General features: G+C 35.0%; 1 protein-coding gene across 1 annotated transcript in view; it reads right to left on the bottom strand.

The window, feature by feature from the left end:
• Window positions 1–9,044, bottom strand: part of LOC129232644 (uncharacterized) — a 125,017-nt gene extending 115,973 nt beyond the window's left edge. The window contains exon 1 of the mRNA XM_054866776.1: window positions 8,968–9,044. Within this exon, the coding sequence (XP_054722751.1) occupies window positions 8,968–9,044 (77 nt within the window). The remainder of the gene's footprint in view (window positions 1–8,967) is intronic.
• Between the last annotated feature and the right edge of the window lie 9,225 nt (window positions 9,045–18,269).

The raw sequence follows: 18,269 nt of genomic DNA, 5'->3' as shown, positions 1-18,269 counted from the left end.
CAAGAGAGCCTGAAATGCGTTTTAAAGACTTCGATTTCGAAAAAAATCTGGAGAAGATCTTTGAACACTCACTATTTTCCTAATATTACTATAAAAGATAGAAGAAATTGTGTCTTTGAAACTTCAATTTACAACTTTAGCCAAAAAAGATACCTAAATTCTTCTCCATACGCTTAACGTCTTTAAACGCAGCCAAAAATTGCGCTTATAAAACTTCAACTTTGATAAATTTCCAGAGGGTCCCCCCGAGCACCTCCCCCCTAATATCAGCACAGTTCGCTTTAAATTTCGCTGCAGAAAATTCCTCGAGAGAATCCCCGAACCTCTCTTCTTCACATACAACCTAAAAATGACTTCTTGAAAGAGAGCCTGGCCTTCAAACATAATTACCTCTTTTCTCGCATTATTTTGGTTTTGCGTGTAAATATGAGTCTTCTAAGTAATTATTGTTTAAGTCAGCGTCCGCACGTCACGTCACCGACGATCTTTTCTCCCTACAACCAATGGTTCTCTCTATTGTGTGAGTAACTTTATGGGGTTCGCAATATATGAATGCTTCCCCCCTTTCGCAAAACGTTCGTCAGCCCGCTTAACGTGACGTCGGACGATATCTAAATTACTCTTAACTCTGAGTCTTCTAAGTGTTTGGCCTTACAGTAGACCCTCGTTTTACGCGGGGGTTACGCTCCACGTAAATCGAAACCGCATAAATTGAGACCTAATAAGAGTGTTAAAATAGGGGTTTAGTTCCGTAGATAACAAAATACTTCATTCTAGTGATGACTCATTGTATAAAAAGTTTAATGTGCACTTATATCGACTTTTATGCACAACATGCATAAAGAAAACATTTCGTGTTCTGTTTATAAAGAGGAGCTGGCTATGATAGTCTTTTGGCAGTGATTAAGAATTTTTCTCTGTAGTTCTTTGCAGAGCATTAACTCATCCATGATCACTTGCGTCATTTCCATACGATAGAATCTTCCTTCACTAACAAATCAGAAAGATCATTTCTTATTGTCTAGGAATGGCTTAACATTTTCAATGTGAACGTTTTTGGTTGTGTGTCACCGACGTCAGTGTCCTCGTTTGTTTTAGCCTCCTTTGTCACTCCTAAAAGCTCTTCTTCCAAGGAGTTTTAGACTGTGTGAGTTTAATAACTTTATTTCTGGAAAGAAAGAGCTCTAGCCCTTCGCATAAAATGTCTCCAGTGGCCCAAGCTCGATGATTACACGCCAAAATGCAGTTAATTACGCGTAATCTACAATCTTGAAAATTTGGGTTTGGAAATAGGGGACAATTTCATCTGTTTGCATTGCCACATCCGCGTAAAACCGAAATTCATCCACGTGAAATAAAATAAAATAAAAGTGTCAAACTTCAACCGCGTATAATCGAAACTGCGTAAAATAAACCCGCGTAAAACGAGGGTCTACTGTATTCTTTAAGTTAAACATTAAAATTAAAATAAAATACCATTGAAAAATACTTTAATTTTTTTAGCATATAGTGTAGCAAAAAGGGAAAAAAGGAAACAAATTCTGTTCAAAAGTGCATTTTTAATTGATCTAAAGTGTCCTTTTATCTAGAAACATCCTGCTCTTTCTTTTGATCTGGGAGAAACACTAAAATATAAACTTTACGCGCTCTAAATCAAATCCCGTTTTCATTACATTAAAATTCTGTCGTGAACGATCCTCTCCACAATAAATATAGCTTATTTCTGGTAAGTTTTATGACTAACTAGTGGTACCCGCACGGCTTTGCCCGTAATAGAAAAATTAAAGCCTTTTGGTTCGCCTGTATATTTACGAATAATTGTGAATTTTCTCGCCAACTGGCTTGTACCCATGTTACGGTTCCACGTTATGATAATTTCGTATCTCGCCAATTGGCTTGTGCCCATGTTACGGTTCCACGTTATGATAATTTCGTATCTCGCCAATTGGCTTGTGCCCATGTTACGGTTCCACGTTATGATAATTTCGTAATTTACTCGTCCGTCTTGTGATAGTTTTGTTCTTAAAATTGGAATAGAAAAAGAACCACATCGAGTTTTCGAAACATCGTTTCGAGGTGCACACCCCCATGTTACAAACTAATTTCATGAAAATCGGCCGAACGATCTAGGCGCAATGCGCGTCACAGAGATCCTGACAGAGGGACATTCATCTTTATTATTAGTAAAGATAACACTACGCAACAAAAAACACCTTTTTGTCTGCATCCTGGTTTTAAATAGTCAATTCTTGCTAATTTTGTGTCGAGAAAAACAAGTATGGTAATGGATTTTTCTTTTAAAAATAGCTCTTGTTTTCTAGATACACAAAAGCCCATCACTGGAGTCAGATGCACAACAACCTCACATTGATTTGAAGGAAATAGGAAGGGGAAAAAAAACCTGTGCAATAAATGTTAATAAATAGGTTCCGATTTATTAAGTAACTAGGAAGTCCCCCGTCAAGGTATGATGGGTGAAAATTGCTTCTCTTGTTCTACATTTTAACGAAGCCATTGTCTGTTAGGTGATACTTAGTTAGTTGAAATTTAACCCTAAGTCCAGTGCATGAACCCTAAACTCCAGTAGGTAACATTCATATTTGACCGCTTTTTCGTTTCTTCATTTCCCTGAAAAGACACAGTCTTACCAGTAAAACAGTTCAGTGACCGGATCGAGTTCAGCCTTGTCGCAATAAAGCCTCTCCCTGCATGTTAAACATTACCAAAACACATTATCAAATGATCATGCCGTGGCGCGAGTTTCATTCTTGAAACACGCGCGTTACTCTATCATTGGCTATATTTCAGAAAGCATTGATGGCTTTTGGCCTATTGCTGTAAACGCTTCATTTTTGATTGCTTTTTGTACGTTAAAGAAGGACCATCTCTTATAATAGTTCAGCAGCATTTGGTAAGCATTAACTCATCCGATTGACCCTCATACCTGCGTTTCATTGTAAAGATATTTTGGTGAAACCTTTCCTCATGCACATCTGCTCATAGCTTTACAGCTTTGAAGCGCAAATATCCTGGAGGAAGTGAACCCCCCGAAGTAGATTTTCAGAGACACCTCATTCACCATGGTCACAGAACTTCCGTAGGGGTTTTAGACCAAGGGGTTCTTGTCTTCGCTGCTGCTTAGAAATATCCTTAAAGCTCCCTATGTGTTTTTTTCTTCCCTTTCAATTTGTTTTCTTCCAAAAACAGTGATTTTCATAATTGCACGTATTCAAACCGCCGTTAAAAATTCTCTCCCTAACCTAAGCTCCAATATAGTTTGGAAATGTTCTTTCAAGGTAACCAAGTCCTTAAAAACCAGGTACTAAAAATATTCATTAGGTAAAGTAAGGTCATTCTAAGGAAAACCATTTCTGTTCACAGCTTTCACGAAGTTCTTCATTATTCCCAGTTGAATGAGCATGGACGAAAACAGAAATGGATATATTTAAAAGGGGCTCATTTTGAGCATTTCTCTTTTCAAAGTTTAAATTTTTTGCAATTCGGTTTTGTGTGGTGAGATTTTATATTCCAGTTAGGGGTAGAAATTTAGAAGGCAGTCAGTCCCATGGGGGGCGGTTCTATCTGCCAGGGAAAAAGAGCATTAGTGAGATTTCACTGCCCTAATTAGCTCCGTATCTTGGAGACTAAAACTAATTTCAACTACCCGAATTTCAGATAAACTTCAAATATTACTTAATTATGATGTCAATACAGAAACAAATACATCTGAGCTGTGTCGTCAAAAAAAAAAAAAAAAAAAAAAAGATCGAAAACATTCTTTTTTGTTTTGTATCGTAATAATTTTACTCCCACCTAAAATTTATTGTATTTTTCCCACTACATCATTTCTGCACGTCGAAAGAGTAATTATCTAACTAAATTCAGCGAGTTGTTTTCAATTGATATTGTTTCATTTTCCTTCTTCAAATAAAAGAGTATTATGAAAGTGTTCGTGGTGAAATTCGGGTAATTATACAATACGCGAAAAATGATTTCGCAAGAAAACCTTACGTGATGGAAGAAAACGGATTAAAAAAATAGAACGACATTATATATTCTCTTCCAAGGGCCGGAAAATTATTTTTGGAAGTTCGAAATTTCATGGAGATAAAACGTTTCCCCTATAGCCCCTCATGCACGAAAAAAAAAATATTTATCCGAATCAAAAATAGTTAGGTGCCCAGCGAGAAGCCTAAAATCTGTGATTTTTTTTTTCAAAATATTTCTTTTCTTTTTATTTGAAATATATTTTGAAATGTAAGGTAAATTTTAAGAAGCCATCCAGCTGAAAAATATTAACAGTAAAGTCAATAATCCTCATATATATAACTAATGGTACCCGCACGGCTTTGCCCGTAATAGAAAAATTAAAAGGTCTTTTGATTCGCAGGTGTATTTACAAATAATGTATGGTGAATTTCTCGCCAATTGGCTTGTGCCCATGTTACGGTTCCACGTTATGATAGTTTCGTAATTTACTCGTCCATCCTATGATAGTTTCGTTCTTAAAATAGGAATAGAAAAAGAACCACATCAAATTTTCGAAAAATTGCTTCAAGGTGCACACCTCCATGCTACAAAGTAATTTTGTGCCAAATTTCATGAAAATCGGCCGAACGGTCTAGGCGCTATGCGCGACACAGAGATCCAGACATAATCCGGACAGAGAGACTTTGAGCTTTATTATTAGTAAAGATAGCCAATGATCGAGTATGTGGCGCGTTGTTTGCTGAAAGGATAAGATCAGAAAGAAGATTTAGTTCCAGTGTCATAAAATTGTAGCCGAATATTCAGATATTGGATTCTAAAAAACATGCATTTAATAAGATAAGCATCTAGTAGTTGATAACAATAATTTATTATAACTTTCTTTGTCGATATTTTTCCGTGTTATTCAAAAAAAAAAAAGAAAATAATTTGAAATTTATCTTTATATAGCGAGAATGATTTTAATGTGAAATGCAAGGAGAATGACCGAGAAAGTAAATAGAAAATTAGTATTTAAATTATAATTAAAAATAGACAAAAACTCAACTCAATCTAACACCGAAATTAATTTTTTGTTAAATCTTTGACGAAGTCAAAAAAAAAAAGTTCACAATTAGCCATAACTACTACTTTCGTGCGGAATACGGCTCAGAGCACGCGGCCTACCACTGCGACTGACATTTCCTCTCCTAGATCTTAACACATTGAAAATTATTCAAACACTTTACAAAAAAAAAAAAAAAATAATAATAATAATAATAATAAATAATAATAATTCCTAAAAACCAGCAAACTTATCTAAGAGTAAATATTACCTATTGACCCATCTGAATACTGTTAAAGGCTAAACTTCATACTGTTTCAGGCTAAACTTCATACAGGCTGTACTTCATAACTCGATACTTTTCGAGTGCTTTTTCCCGATTTAGACAAAGCGATAATTATTGTATGTTTCTGTGAAAACGTTGTGCATGGTAATTTTTTTTCTGAGTTATTGTTTTACAAAAGGCAATGGCTAAACGCAGAAAGAAAAAAAAACAGAAGTATTTTAAGTGTGGCTTTTAATTTTAAAAGTTCTTTTAAAATATTCTTTTATTAGACAATGAAGTAGTGTTTCGTATTATTTACACATTGGCGTTTGAACGATATCCACAAAAAGCTGACGGTTGCAATATTGTGTTGTTCTTCCGCAGAGACAGCGAATAAATTTATGCATTTAAAAAATTCAAAGACGTATAACTCTAACGTAGACAAGAAGTTCCGTCTAGAACTAAACGAGCCTACTTTCCCGTATACCCATACTACTTTCTAGTACCTGATCAATATTCTCAAAAAACGAAATAATAAAATAGCAGCACCTTTTAAACAAAGCAGCTAATGCACTTTTTTCCCATTAAAAATATTTTTTAATAGCTTTCGGAACGAAAGAATAATAATTAAAATTAATAAACTCTTTAAAATAAGTACATTATATCAAAAAAAAAAAAAAAATCGTTTCTTTTTTCCATGCTGCCAAAAATAATTTTTTAAATGAATTAATGCACTTACCAAAATAACTAAAAATAATAAAATGTCAACTTAAAGAAATAATTTTCAGCGTCAAAAAAAAAAAAAAAAATCGTCTGCGCATATCTTTATGTAGAAACATAAATGATTTCGAGTTTATAGGCCGAAAACTGAATACCTAAATTAAAACTTTAGCGTTAAAATAAAAACAAGTCATATCAACAATAATTATTTCACAGTTAAAACCATAGCTGCGGAGTCGGAATCAATCTCATTTTGGGATAAAGGAGTCGGAGACGAATATCCAAGAATCGGAGTCGGTCATTTGTCCTCCGTGTATAAATTTTTGCCAAAGCTTCGAAGTCGGGGAGTCGGAGTCTGATTAATTGTCGGGCACAGAAGTCGGAATCGGAGTCAGGTGCCCCTAAATTCTCGGAGTCTGGAGTTTGGCGTCAAGAGCTATTTCCAACAAAATTTGTTTGAAGTAAATCCGCCTTCAAATACGGAATCTACATTGACTTTCAGTTTCCGCGTAGGCGCTCATGTTAAGGGATTTGAACTGTTCAAAATTGAACAGAAAATTGTTCAAATCAAAAATATATTTTATATGCAAGTTTTTCATCAAAAGCTTTTTCCCACAAAGTTTGTTTGAAGCAAATTCGCCTCACAGTTCGGAATTGCCTTGAATTTCTCCGTAGGCGCTAATGTAAAGTTTTTTAAAACTGTTCAAAATTGAACAAAAAATAGTTCAAATCAAAAAATAAAATATAGGAATGAGGTGTCCTCGCCGAGATCTTTCGAACAAAAAAAAGTTAGTTTGAATCGGACTATTCATTCAAAAGTAATTTTGGGGGGGGGGGGGAGGGACAGACAGACAGACCGACAGACATTTTCCCCCATCTCAATACCCTACTTTCCAATTTTTAATTTTTCGATAGTTATTTAATTATTTTATTTATTTTTGACTTTTTTTTTTTTGTTTTTCGCGATATTTTTAAGATGCATTAAGCCTTCTTTCATGCTTTTTTTCTTCTTTTTCTGACTTTTACTGGGAAAGTAGGCTAAAAAACCACGTTATAATTGGTTTGCTTATTTTGTTGGACAATTTTTTTCCTTTTTTTTACGAAGAAACCAATTTTTATAATTTCTGTTTTAAAAAAGTATACGGTTCTCTAAAGTGGGAAAAAATGAACTTATAAGCATAGCGCGAAAACTACTGGATATTTTGAGCTCAAATTTTGGATTCCCACATAAAAGCTCTACTAGATTGTTTTTCTGTTAAAATTTAATGTGGTTTCAAATCATATGTTTTTCCAAAAAATATTAAAATAATTCATTAAAAAAAAACTAAAATTACATTTTAGGTGTTGTAAATGATGTTTTCCTTATTGGGTCGATTCATACTTTGATATAAAAAAACAATCTTTGCATTGCCTAATCTAGTTTTTGTGTTATGAGTAAAAATATCAAAATACGTTTTAACATTACGAGAGGAATTTTTCAAAACTTGATTCTGAAGTAATGGCTGGATAGAATTAAGCAAAACTTTGTATACAAAGTTAAACTAGTATGTTGTGGCCATCACGAAACTTTCTTCTATATTTTTCTTTTCTTTTTTTTTTTTTTTTTTTTTCTGATCCCGCCCCATGCTTGACGAGGAAGCAATATTCCCAACAAAAACAAAATGACACATGCAAAAACTTGACGACTATCCCAACGTCTGAATTATTGCAAAAGCAAAGCAAAGAGCGAAAATTGAAAGTTATTTTAAAAGCCTTGCTTGAATGAATTACAAATATTTTATTTGTTAACAAACATAAGATGGCAACAGTTAAAAATTTTAAATCATTGAGATAATATTTCCGGTCATTTCCATACAATTAAAATCACGAGAAATACGCAGACGACAATCTATTACGATTTATCTTTCTTATTGTTGCATTAATAAAAATATTTTTATTCGCAAAAAAAAAAAAAAAAAAAAAAAAAATCAACACCTCTTGGAGCGATCGGCGTCAAAATAGAACCAAAGCCTGTTTACATATGGATTCACATATATTCCAAATTTCAACCAGAACGTAGCATTACTTCTTGAGATAGGGCACTCAAAATGGAAAAAAAGAACGGGTGATTGCGCTACCCCCCTTTTAGCTGTTGACACAAAAATAAAATCAGTTCTTATACCCACTAAGGGCTACTTGCCGATAAATTTTTCTTTCATTCCGTTCATTATTTCTTGAGATACAGCAGTCACAATTGACGACAAAAAACGTTCTACAGCTCAACCCCCGTTTGAGTTATTGACACCAAAATTGAATCAGCGCCTGTTCCTGTTAATACCAACATATGGACCAAATTTTGTTTGATTCCGCCAGTAACTTCCTGAGGAATAGCAAGCACGCGTAACTCGAAAAACGTCCCATTGCTCCACCCCCCTTGGAGGAATTCGCGCCAAAAACTAATGAGCACAAGTTCACATAGGGGCACATATGTGTACTAAATTTCGTTCGATTTCATGCGGTAGTTTTTGTTGTAGAGCGGCCACAAAAAACTGGTCACACACAGACGTGACACACATACATACACACATACATACACACACACACACACACAGACAGACAGACATTTTCCAAAAATGGTCGAAATGGACTCAGCACACCTCAAAGCGTTCGAATCCGTCAAAATTCGAAATTCGAAAATTTGCACGAATTCAATACTTTCTTCTATATATTAGATATAGAAGAAAGTAAAAAGGATGCTGATCACAAATGTGTGATAAAAAAAGGGGGGTTCTTATTGAAAACTTTGAAGTTGATGCTCGTTTTAGTATGAAGACGACCCCTTAACACCAATTTTTTAACATAATTGTGTAGAACTTTTTATTCTTGAAACAATAACACCTTACACGTGTCTCTACTGTCAATAGTCCTTAAATACGATCGAGTGTTTCGATTTTTTTTTCTATGACTGTACCTTCCACTTATCACCAAGTCATCACTTAGCGGTTTTTCTTCGAATTTTGACACATTAGTCCTTATATCTACCCCCATCACGTTATTTATATTTTCAAATGTGTACACAGTTTTTAGACTATTACATACAAAAAAGCATCTTTTTTATTTCCCTTTGTAGCAATCAATTTTGTGAGGGAGGGATTCTAAAAATGTCCATCCCTGATGACAGTGCCGAAACTTAAAATAGTAGCAAAAAATAAATAAATAAATGAGTGAAACGAAAATACATTTTAAAAATGTTTATTTAAGTAAATTATTTCGGTTGATAGACGGAAGCGTGCACTGATTTTACAAACTTCCTCTTCTAACAAAGTCCTTTATTTTTTCTACACAATTTTTAATCCAGTGACAGGTTAGGTATAACTATATCTTGTGATATAAAAGTGAAATGATGTCTTGTTCACTTGCTTTAAATCCGCCAGTCTCTGTTCCACCAGGGACCCAAACCTTCAGCGGGGTGCCTATTGGGGAAGGTCAAACGTGGGCGTGGTCCGGAAGCAGGAAGCGGAAAACCAGCCGCACGGCGATGGTAACCTCCCTCTTTGCTTGCATCGCCTGATGACGTCATCAGCGGGGACCTGGAAAACAAATAAACAAGTTGTCATCCGGGGTGATGGCATGGCCGCTCGGACTCTGCAGCCTTTAGTCCCCAAGTTTTAGTTTCCTGAGTAGTTTTTTGAGCAATCACGATTGCTTATTCCTTTCATTTGACTGTTTTTGGAGTTCCTATGATTTTATTTTCCCACCAGCACCCTCTGCAGCATCACCGTCGACCAGATCCTCACGATGCTGCTCCTATAGCGAAAGCCATCTCCAGGTTGCATCCATATGCTACACACACGCGTATACATACACAACTACATACACCTACACACACAAATACTTACACACACATACACCTACACACACATATACTTACACACACATACAGACACCTACACATACACACAGAAACACATACACACATACACCTACATACACCTACACACATACACCTGCATACACATACACACATATACAAACACATACACACACGCATACATACAGACACCTACACATACACACACACAAAAACATACACACACGCACATACAAACAACTACCCACACATTCATGCCTGCACACAGACACAAACACATATGCCTACACACACATACACATACCTCCCACACACAAACACACACGCCTACACATACACACTCGTGATTACGAAAAACATAATTTGAATTCAAGAGGTCAAAATTCAAATTATTATTTTTTTCCTTAGTCTTACGATCGTATTCACCTGCCGATCTGAGCCTCCGTCAGACATCAGAATGAGCGATTGAAGACTTATTCAACCATAACGGTCGTATTCGCAGCGGATTTGATCTTCCGTCACACGTGAGATGTCCTTTTTAACCACTAAGGCAGGGGCTCTCAAACGTTTACGACTCGCGGCACCCTTTGGAGAATTAGAATCTTTTTGTGGCACTCTAGTTCATCTCTATTTTTTGATGTAAGTGCATAAGTGTGCCAAATAAGGCAAACCTAAGGTTTAAAAATTTTGAAAAAAAAAATAGAACCGACTTCAAAATTGCTCTAAAAAGTGAAAAATAATTTTATCCTTTAAACACCAACGATAATAATTTCAAACGAATTTTTGAAGTTGGCGCAAAAACAAAATCCAGTGTTACCATGCTTCGTTTATATTTTCTTCAGAAAATCATCCAAAGTTAGGAAAGAAACATTTATATCGTTATTCAAATATGCTGTCATCAATGCATAATGTATGCGGTAGTGAAGAAACTGGGCCTGGTTAAATTTATAATTGTAGTTAAGTTATGGCTGTGAATGATTTTATCAATCGTTTTTGCGCCAACTTCAAAAATTACGTTTAAAAGTATTATCGTTAATGTTTAAAGGATAAAATTATTTTTCACTTTTTAGAGCAATTTTGAAGTCGGTTCAATTTATTTTTCAAATTTTTTTTATTTCATTCTTTTTAGTGTAAATGTATTTCAGAAATATTTAGAAGTTACTATCCATAACGAAACTACACCTTATTTTTTCATAAAAATGCTCCATACTAAAAAAAAAAACAAAAAAAAACTAAAACTAAAAACACGAATGAAACTTTAAGCGATTAACACTAAAAATTTATCTTTGTCCCTGGAACTCATTTGTGTGTTAATTTAATTATAACCCCTTTAATATTACGTTTTCCCTAACTAATTTAAATTTCACAGCATTCAAATTGCTTTTTATGCAATCCTGTATCTCCTTACTTAGCTCAAATCATCTGTTATTGGCATAGATTATAACTATAAAAATACTACTATATAGTTGAGGCAAAACTAACCTAGTAGCATTGTGGAGGCTAAGCAGATATTAATCACTGCGTTACCTCACTTCCAGGTTAGGTTTACCCCCACGATAGAGCAATGACACTGAAAATACTTAATGCTTGCTTCAGAGAAGCCTTCATTCAAAATTATCACTACAATTACTATTAATGTTGCTGTTGTATGGCACTAAACTTTTCTAACAATGGGTTTTATATTTAATCATTTAATAGGGAAACTGCATGAAATTTACTGTTTTTTTGCCCATAACTTTTCTTCTAAAGAACAAATATGACCAAACAAAGTAATGGATCCTTTTTTGTAAAAGGAAGTAATAAAATGAGAGAACTCACGTGATGCAGCAGATGACGAGGAATATGAGAAACAGTTTCATCTCGATGTGGTTCGGATCTACTCTGTGTCTCTGTGTGATATCTCTTTATATGCATAGATTGCTCGAGCATTGCACAACTGCCCAAGGCTACATTAACGTATTTTAATGATGTTGCAAAAGGTGAGAAATTACCGTAGGACTCACCGGCGAAGGATTGAGTAAGCTTCATTAGAATAATGCAGTCTGCTTTGATGTGGAGCTAATTACAAAAACAAACTTACGATGGTTTTCGATGGTTATCAATATAAAATACCGTATTTCTTCGTACTGTCATGTACAGTTAGTTTTTTTTTTGAGCAATCACGATTGCTTATTGTTCTCATTTGACAGTCCTTGACGTTACGGTTCCTTTTTCAGCTTGGACCAGGGCTGCAGCACCACCGTCCACCGGCGGCGGCGCGGCTGGTCCCGACCACTGTCCACCGGAATCCACTTTTACTGGGCGGTGGCGTCCATGTCCTACACACGCATGCTCATACACACTCCCCTACGCGTGCACGCCTTTACACACATACACACGCCTGCGTGCACACACGTAAGCCTACACACACAACTATACACACGTAACCACCCAGGAGGAGGGAATGCTTCTGGGGGAGCCATTTCTGGAAACAATAACTGCAATGAGTATAGGGTCTTGTCGCAACTCGTGATTGCGAAAAACATAATTTGAATTCAAAGTTTCGGAATTCAAACTAGAGTTAATTGGGGGAAATGGGTCACATTTTAATTTTTTTTTTTTTTGTCGTCGTTTAAAGAAAAATAAAAACACTAAGTATTAAAATTCTTAGTATATAATAAATACATGAAATACACCGCCAGCTCAGTCATTTCCAGTCGAGGACTGCAGTTTCGTGCTTATTGGCACCCATCAGCCCGGCATAGGAAAGTGACTGAGCTGGAGATGGAAAACCTCTTAAGGAAGCCAAGAGTGCCAAACAAACCGATAGCTAATATAGAATTAGCGCAGCCCAGACAAGTGACCGAAGCAATGGTTCGGTTCAACTCGAGGATTGAAGGCAAGGCATGGTATATCCAGTAAATTACCGGCCCTATAGCCAGGGCTAAAGCAGAAATACATAAAATACACCGCCAGCTCAGTCATTTCCAGCCGAGGACTGCAGTTTCGTGCTTATTGGCACTCGAGTTGAACCGAACCATTGCTTCGGTCACTCGTCTGGTCTGCGCTAATTCTATATTAGCTACCAGTTTGTTTGGCACTCTTGGCTTCCTTAAGTGGTTTTCCACCTCCAGCTCAGTCACTCCTATGCCGGGAAGATGAGTGCTAATAAGCACGAAGCTGCTGTCCTCTGCTGGAAATGACTGAGGCGGTGTATTTGATGTATTTCTGCTTTAGCCCTGATGGCTATTGGGTGGTAATTTACTGAACATATAAGTATAAAATTTCCCATTAAAAACAAAATAACATTGCTCAAGACAGATATGAGCATCTAAAATTAAATTCTGAATTTCCGTAGAGGCGAAGTAAAATTCAGAAAGTCTTCTTCGTAGGTATAACAATGAACCCTCGACGGGAACGTTCGTAAATAAATCGTGTTATCAAAAGAAGCCGTAAAAGAATTGTTTGGAACGAAACTATGATTTTTTTTTCTTCAAAATTTTCAATTGATCCTCATATTTAATTTTCTCGTGAGAAAGAACGGGATGATTGCATTCCCATTCTTGATGTTCTCGTTTCTCGTACTGAAATTGGTTTTGAAACTATCGTTTATCGTAAATCGTAAGTTCTTCTGCCCTTATATTATGCTGTTCAGTTTTGGTCTCCTTATCTTAAGAAAGATATTAATGTATTGAAAAGGGTTCAAAGGCGGGCTACAAGGCTAATAAATGGACTTTTTCATTTAGACTACGATTCCAGGCTTAGAAGGCTAAAAATGTACAGTCTCGAGCAAAGAAGAGACCGAGGGGACATGATTCAGTTGTTTAAATTTATTAAAATGAAAGATGTTACGGGGCTGAAGTTTAGCACTGAAAACAGGACAAGGGGTCATTGTTTTAAGCTATTTAAATCTCAGGCTAACATGGATATTAGGAAAAATTATTATCTCAGCAGGGTAGTGAAACCTTGGAACAGCTTACCGGAAGAGGTGGTAATGAGCAAAGGAGTAGACAGTTTTAAGAGGGCCATTGATCTTCACTGGGGATTGTAAATTGACTAGGACCAGTCTAGCTGGGCCCAGAGCCTGTTGCTGGTCGTCACTTTTGTATTTGTATTAATAAATCGTCTGCTGTTTCTTTACCTCCTCATAGACCAACCTCTCATCTCCCAACCAAAAATATTCTGCTTTCAACACTTCTGTTTATCGTGCTATTGATATAAAAACAAATTTGTTCTTCACCTGAACTTCTTCAAGCGGAACTTAATTATCTTAAAGTTGTGGCAAGTGATAAAGACTGTCCTCCAACTTCGATTGATTCCACTTATAAAAAAAACGTAGCAAAACGAGTTTTTCGATGCATAAATGATTTGCCCTCACGTCCCTATCAAAGCAAGACAAATGTAAGTCACATCATCAAAATTTTACAGGAGAGCGTAAAAAGTTTATGTATGTACTAGCAAAAATACCCGGCGTTGCCTGGGTCAGTAATAATTATTAGAAAAAATCGTTACTTGCTTTTGTTTTCTGTTTTAAGTGAAAGAATTTAAAACACATCTTTTTGACGTGATTAAAAATCGAGTTTCTTCCTTACCCATAAAACTAAAATAGCAATAAGTATAAAGAACAAAGTAGTATTGATTTAGAAACGAATGCACTATATTTAAGCATATACACAAATTTAAAAAACATGAAATTAATCTTCTCATGTTTAAAAAGATTAATCTGTTGATACTTTTTTTTAACATGGAGTCTAAAACCTTCTCTGTATGGCTAATGAAGTACGAAGTGATTAAAAAAAAGTAGCTGCGCTCGTAATCCCCTTATACTTGCTTTAGTTATTTCGGGAAATTTCAATCATTGTGGCTCTTGGTGCGATTTTACCGAATTTGCGAAAGTCGTTTCGGGATACCTTCGATGATGCTCCCCCATTCTTTCCTTACTTTGTAAAACGATATATTAATTTTCGTTACAGAGATATCGTCGCCAGATGCTGAGATATTTTTAGTCACCATAAAATGGTGCTAAACAGTTTCATCCGAAATGTTACCGAAATAAGTAATAAAATTTGGTGATTGTTTGAAATTGTGCAAAAAGGAAAATTAATGGAAGTTTTTGTGCTGTTTATGGATTTGCCTAATTTAGTTGCTGGATTATTTAATACAGTAAAAAAAGTCTTTTGAAAATTTTTTGATTGGCGATATTTTGTTTACATGGTGAAAGCTGAGAAACATTATGACGTAGTCTTCGGCTTCAAAAACAGCAACGTTGAAAAAACTGCCAAATGCATCAGCTACGGAAATCTTTCTGCAAAAATTTTGGCGATCTGCTGGTTGTTTGGATAATGAGTAAGTGTTCAATCAGCATAAATAATAATAAAAACCATTAATTACATTAAAGTTCCGTTTAAATGGAAAATCATCAGCCAAATCATGTATTATTTGCCAATCTTGTGCAAAAATCTTACTTCAAGATTTGACTTGAGAAAAGCCTTGAACAGTCACGAAAAGCAAAGAAAGTCAGCAATACAACAATTGTCGCTATCGACAGGGAGTTGAGATGATACACTAAATACTGTATTGAGTTGAGGAAAGCCTTCGAACATGGATCTAAAAAGCTCATAACTCGTTTTTTATTCTACTTAGAAATTTCGAACAGGTGCCATCTTCAGCAGAAAAATCAGAGCTTTCGATGGACATATAATGTAAATATGTGCAAGTATTTTTTCATCCCAATATTAGAGAATTTATACAAAATTTGTGTATTATTGCCCCCCTAAGGGGGTTTTGCCCCCCATAACGGGACGAAAACTACCCTATGTGTTATTCTGATGCATAAGTTATATTATTGTAAAGTTTCATCAAAATCCGTTCAGTAGTTTTTGCGTGAAAGAGTAACAAACATCCATACATCCATCCATACATCCATACAGACAAACTTTCTCATATATAATATTAGTAAGATATATATATGTATTTATATATGTATGTATATATGTATGTATGTATCTTTATACATAAAGGGCTACTTCTGTCCGGATGTCCGGGGTAAACTTCAAAACTATTGGACGGATTTTAACCATTTTTTTCACCATAGATAGCTACATTATCAGGGAACAACTTCGGCTATAATTTATTGCTAAAGAACTTGTTTAAAAACGTCGTGATCAAAAACAGAAAATGTCATGTAATTTCCACATCAAATGATTAAAGATTAAACCCATTGTTTCGAAAATTCGTTGCCTAACAACAGCAACAGTAAAAGTAATCATAATGTAAATTTTGAATCAAGGCTTCTCCGAAGCAAGGATGATATTGATTGCTTTCTTAGGAGTTGCATCCTTATCTTTATACACAGTGATCTTTGTTTTTGTTAGATATATTTTTGAAATACTTCAAATTTTTATATGCTTCAATTTGCGCTTTCGTTCCTTAATGAAGACTCGTTCGTTCTTTACACTTACTGCTGTTTTACTTTTATGGGTAAGGAAGAAGCTGAGTTTTTAATCACGTCAAAGCGGTGTGTTTTGAGTTCTTTCAGTTAAAACAGAAAGCGAAAGAAAGTAACGATTGTTTCTCACAATTATTACTGACCCAGGCAACGCTGGGTATTTTTGCTATGTATGTATGTATGTATGTATATATGTATGTATGTATGTATATATGCATGTATGTATATATGTATGTATATATATATATATATATATATATAAATGTATGTATATATGTATATATATATATGTATGTATGTATGTATGTATGTATGTATAAATGTTCTCTATACAAATCCACAGTTTACTTCGGATCTCGACCAAATTTGACAGGGTGGTACTTGGGCACCCGAGAAGGGAACGTAGGGGGGTTTTCGAATGCCAAAATAGAACCGAACCGTCAGAATTTTAATTTTAAGGCCCTAAAATGGCATTTTATAATGGCTCTTTCTCAACCCGAAATTATTGTCCGATGAGTTCAAATTTAGCACCATTCGAAAGCCCGTGAATTTCATTTTTCTCACCCCCGTATGAACGTTGAGTTTTTTTTTTTTTTTTTTTTTTTTCGACCCGACCACACGTGGATATATGCCTAGGAACCTACAGACACCCGAAATATCTAATTTGACAAATCACGAGTTAATTACAACAAATTTTCTCGTGACGTCCGTATGTACGTATGTATGTGTGTATGTATCTCGTATAACTCAAAAACGGTATGTCCTAGAAAGTTGAAATTTAGTACGCAGACTCCTAGTGGGGCCTAGTTGTGCACCTTCCCTTTTGGTTGCATTCGTACGTTCCGTAGGAGGTCTTTTGCCCGTTTTTGGGGGGAAATCATTGTTAATTTTGATGTAAACTCAAGTGGTGTTATAATTTGTCGGCGATATATCACCAGTCTTTTGGTCGCCAAGTTTTGTTGCCAACTTGGCGACAAATTTGGCGATTTTTTTTAATTTTAAATTTGGTTTCAATTTGGGCACTATATTTATTTATTAGTGTAGAGTAAACAATTGGTATATTTATAGAGTAAACAATTCGGAACTCCAGCGCTCGAATACGCTACCTTGCGGTGATTTATAAAACTGCGTCTGCACCTAAAACATTGCCACGTTGCGCATCACGTGTGTCTGTTGACGTAAACACAGGCAGTTTGTTCTGAGTATTTATTAACGCAATCGATGTGTCTTAGTTTGCTTTCAGCTACAGAAATTAATTCGTCCCTTAGTAGTATTCTCGAGCTTCTCAAAATAATGTTAGTTTTTCTTATTTCTTTCAAAAAAGTATTAAATGGTGGAAGCGTAAACAAGAAAACTCTGGATTAACAAAATTGGATAACGTTATACCAGGTAAAATTTTTTATTGTTTTGTATGAATTTGTAAGAATATGAGTTTTTTTTAATCTTAAATTAATTTAACTAATCATATTTTACAGCAGCATTTAGTTGGAATGGACAGTATGCAAAATATTTTCTTGAATTTATTATCGTAGAACAAAATGAAAAATGTTTAACCGAGAAAGAATTTACTTTATTCCTTTTATTCTCAGCTGAAAGGTTTCGCCAAATTTGTTTAGGGTTATAGTAGTTTTAGTATTGTGCAAGCAAAGTAGCCTTGGCGAGTTTTCGCATTTTTAGTTAAACCATTTTTAATTTTTATCATGAGTGGAATAAAATGATAGTAAGATTACAGAATTCGATAAGCAAAAAAAAATAATGGTCAATTAACTGAAAAGAAAACTACCACCATATATAAACTGTGAGTACACATTTTATTTATTTTGTTCTGAGTGAATTTGAATCAGTTTTTCAATTCGATGGGAAAAAAAACGAACTTAACAACATTGACTGGACACTTTTCCTTAACCTAATTCCACATAAATGATTTAAATAACCTTTGTTACTACAGTATCCTACTGAAATAGACAGTATGCAA

Source organism: Uloborus diversus, unplaced genomic scaffold (genome assembly GCF_026930045.1).
Source record: "Uloborus diversus isolate 005 unplaced genomic scaffold, Udiv.v.3.1 scaffold_13, whole genome shotgun sequence".
NCBI lineage: Eukaryota > Metazoa > Arthropoda > Arachnida > Araneae > Uloboridae > Uloborus > Uloborus diversus.
This window is presented reverse-complemented; position numbering and strand designations above follow the sequence as displayed.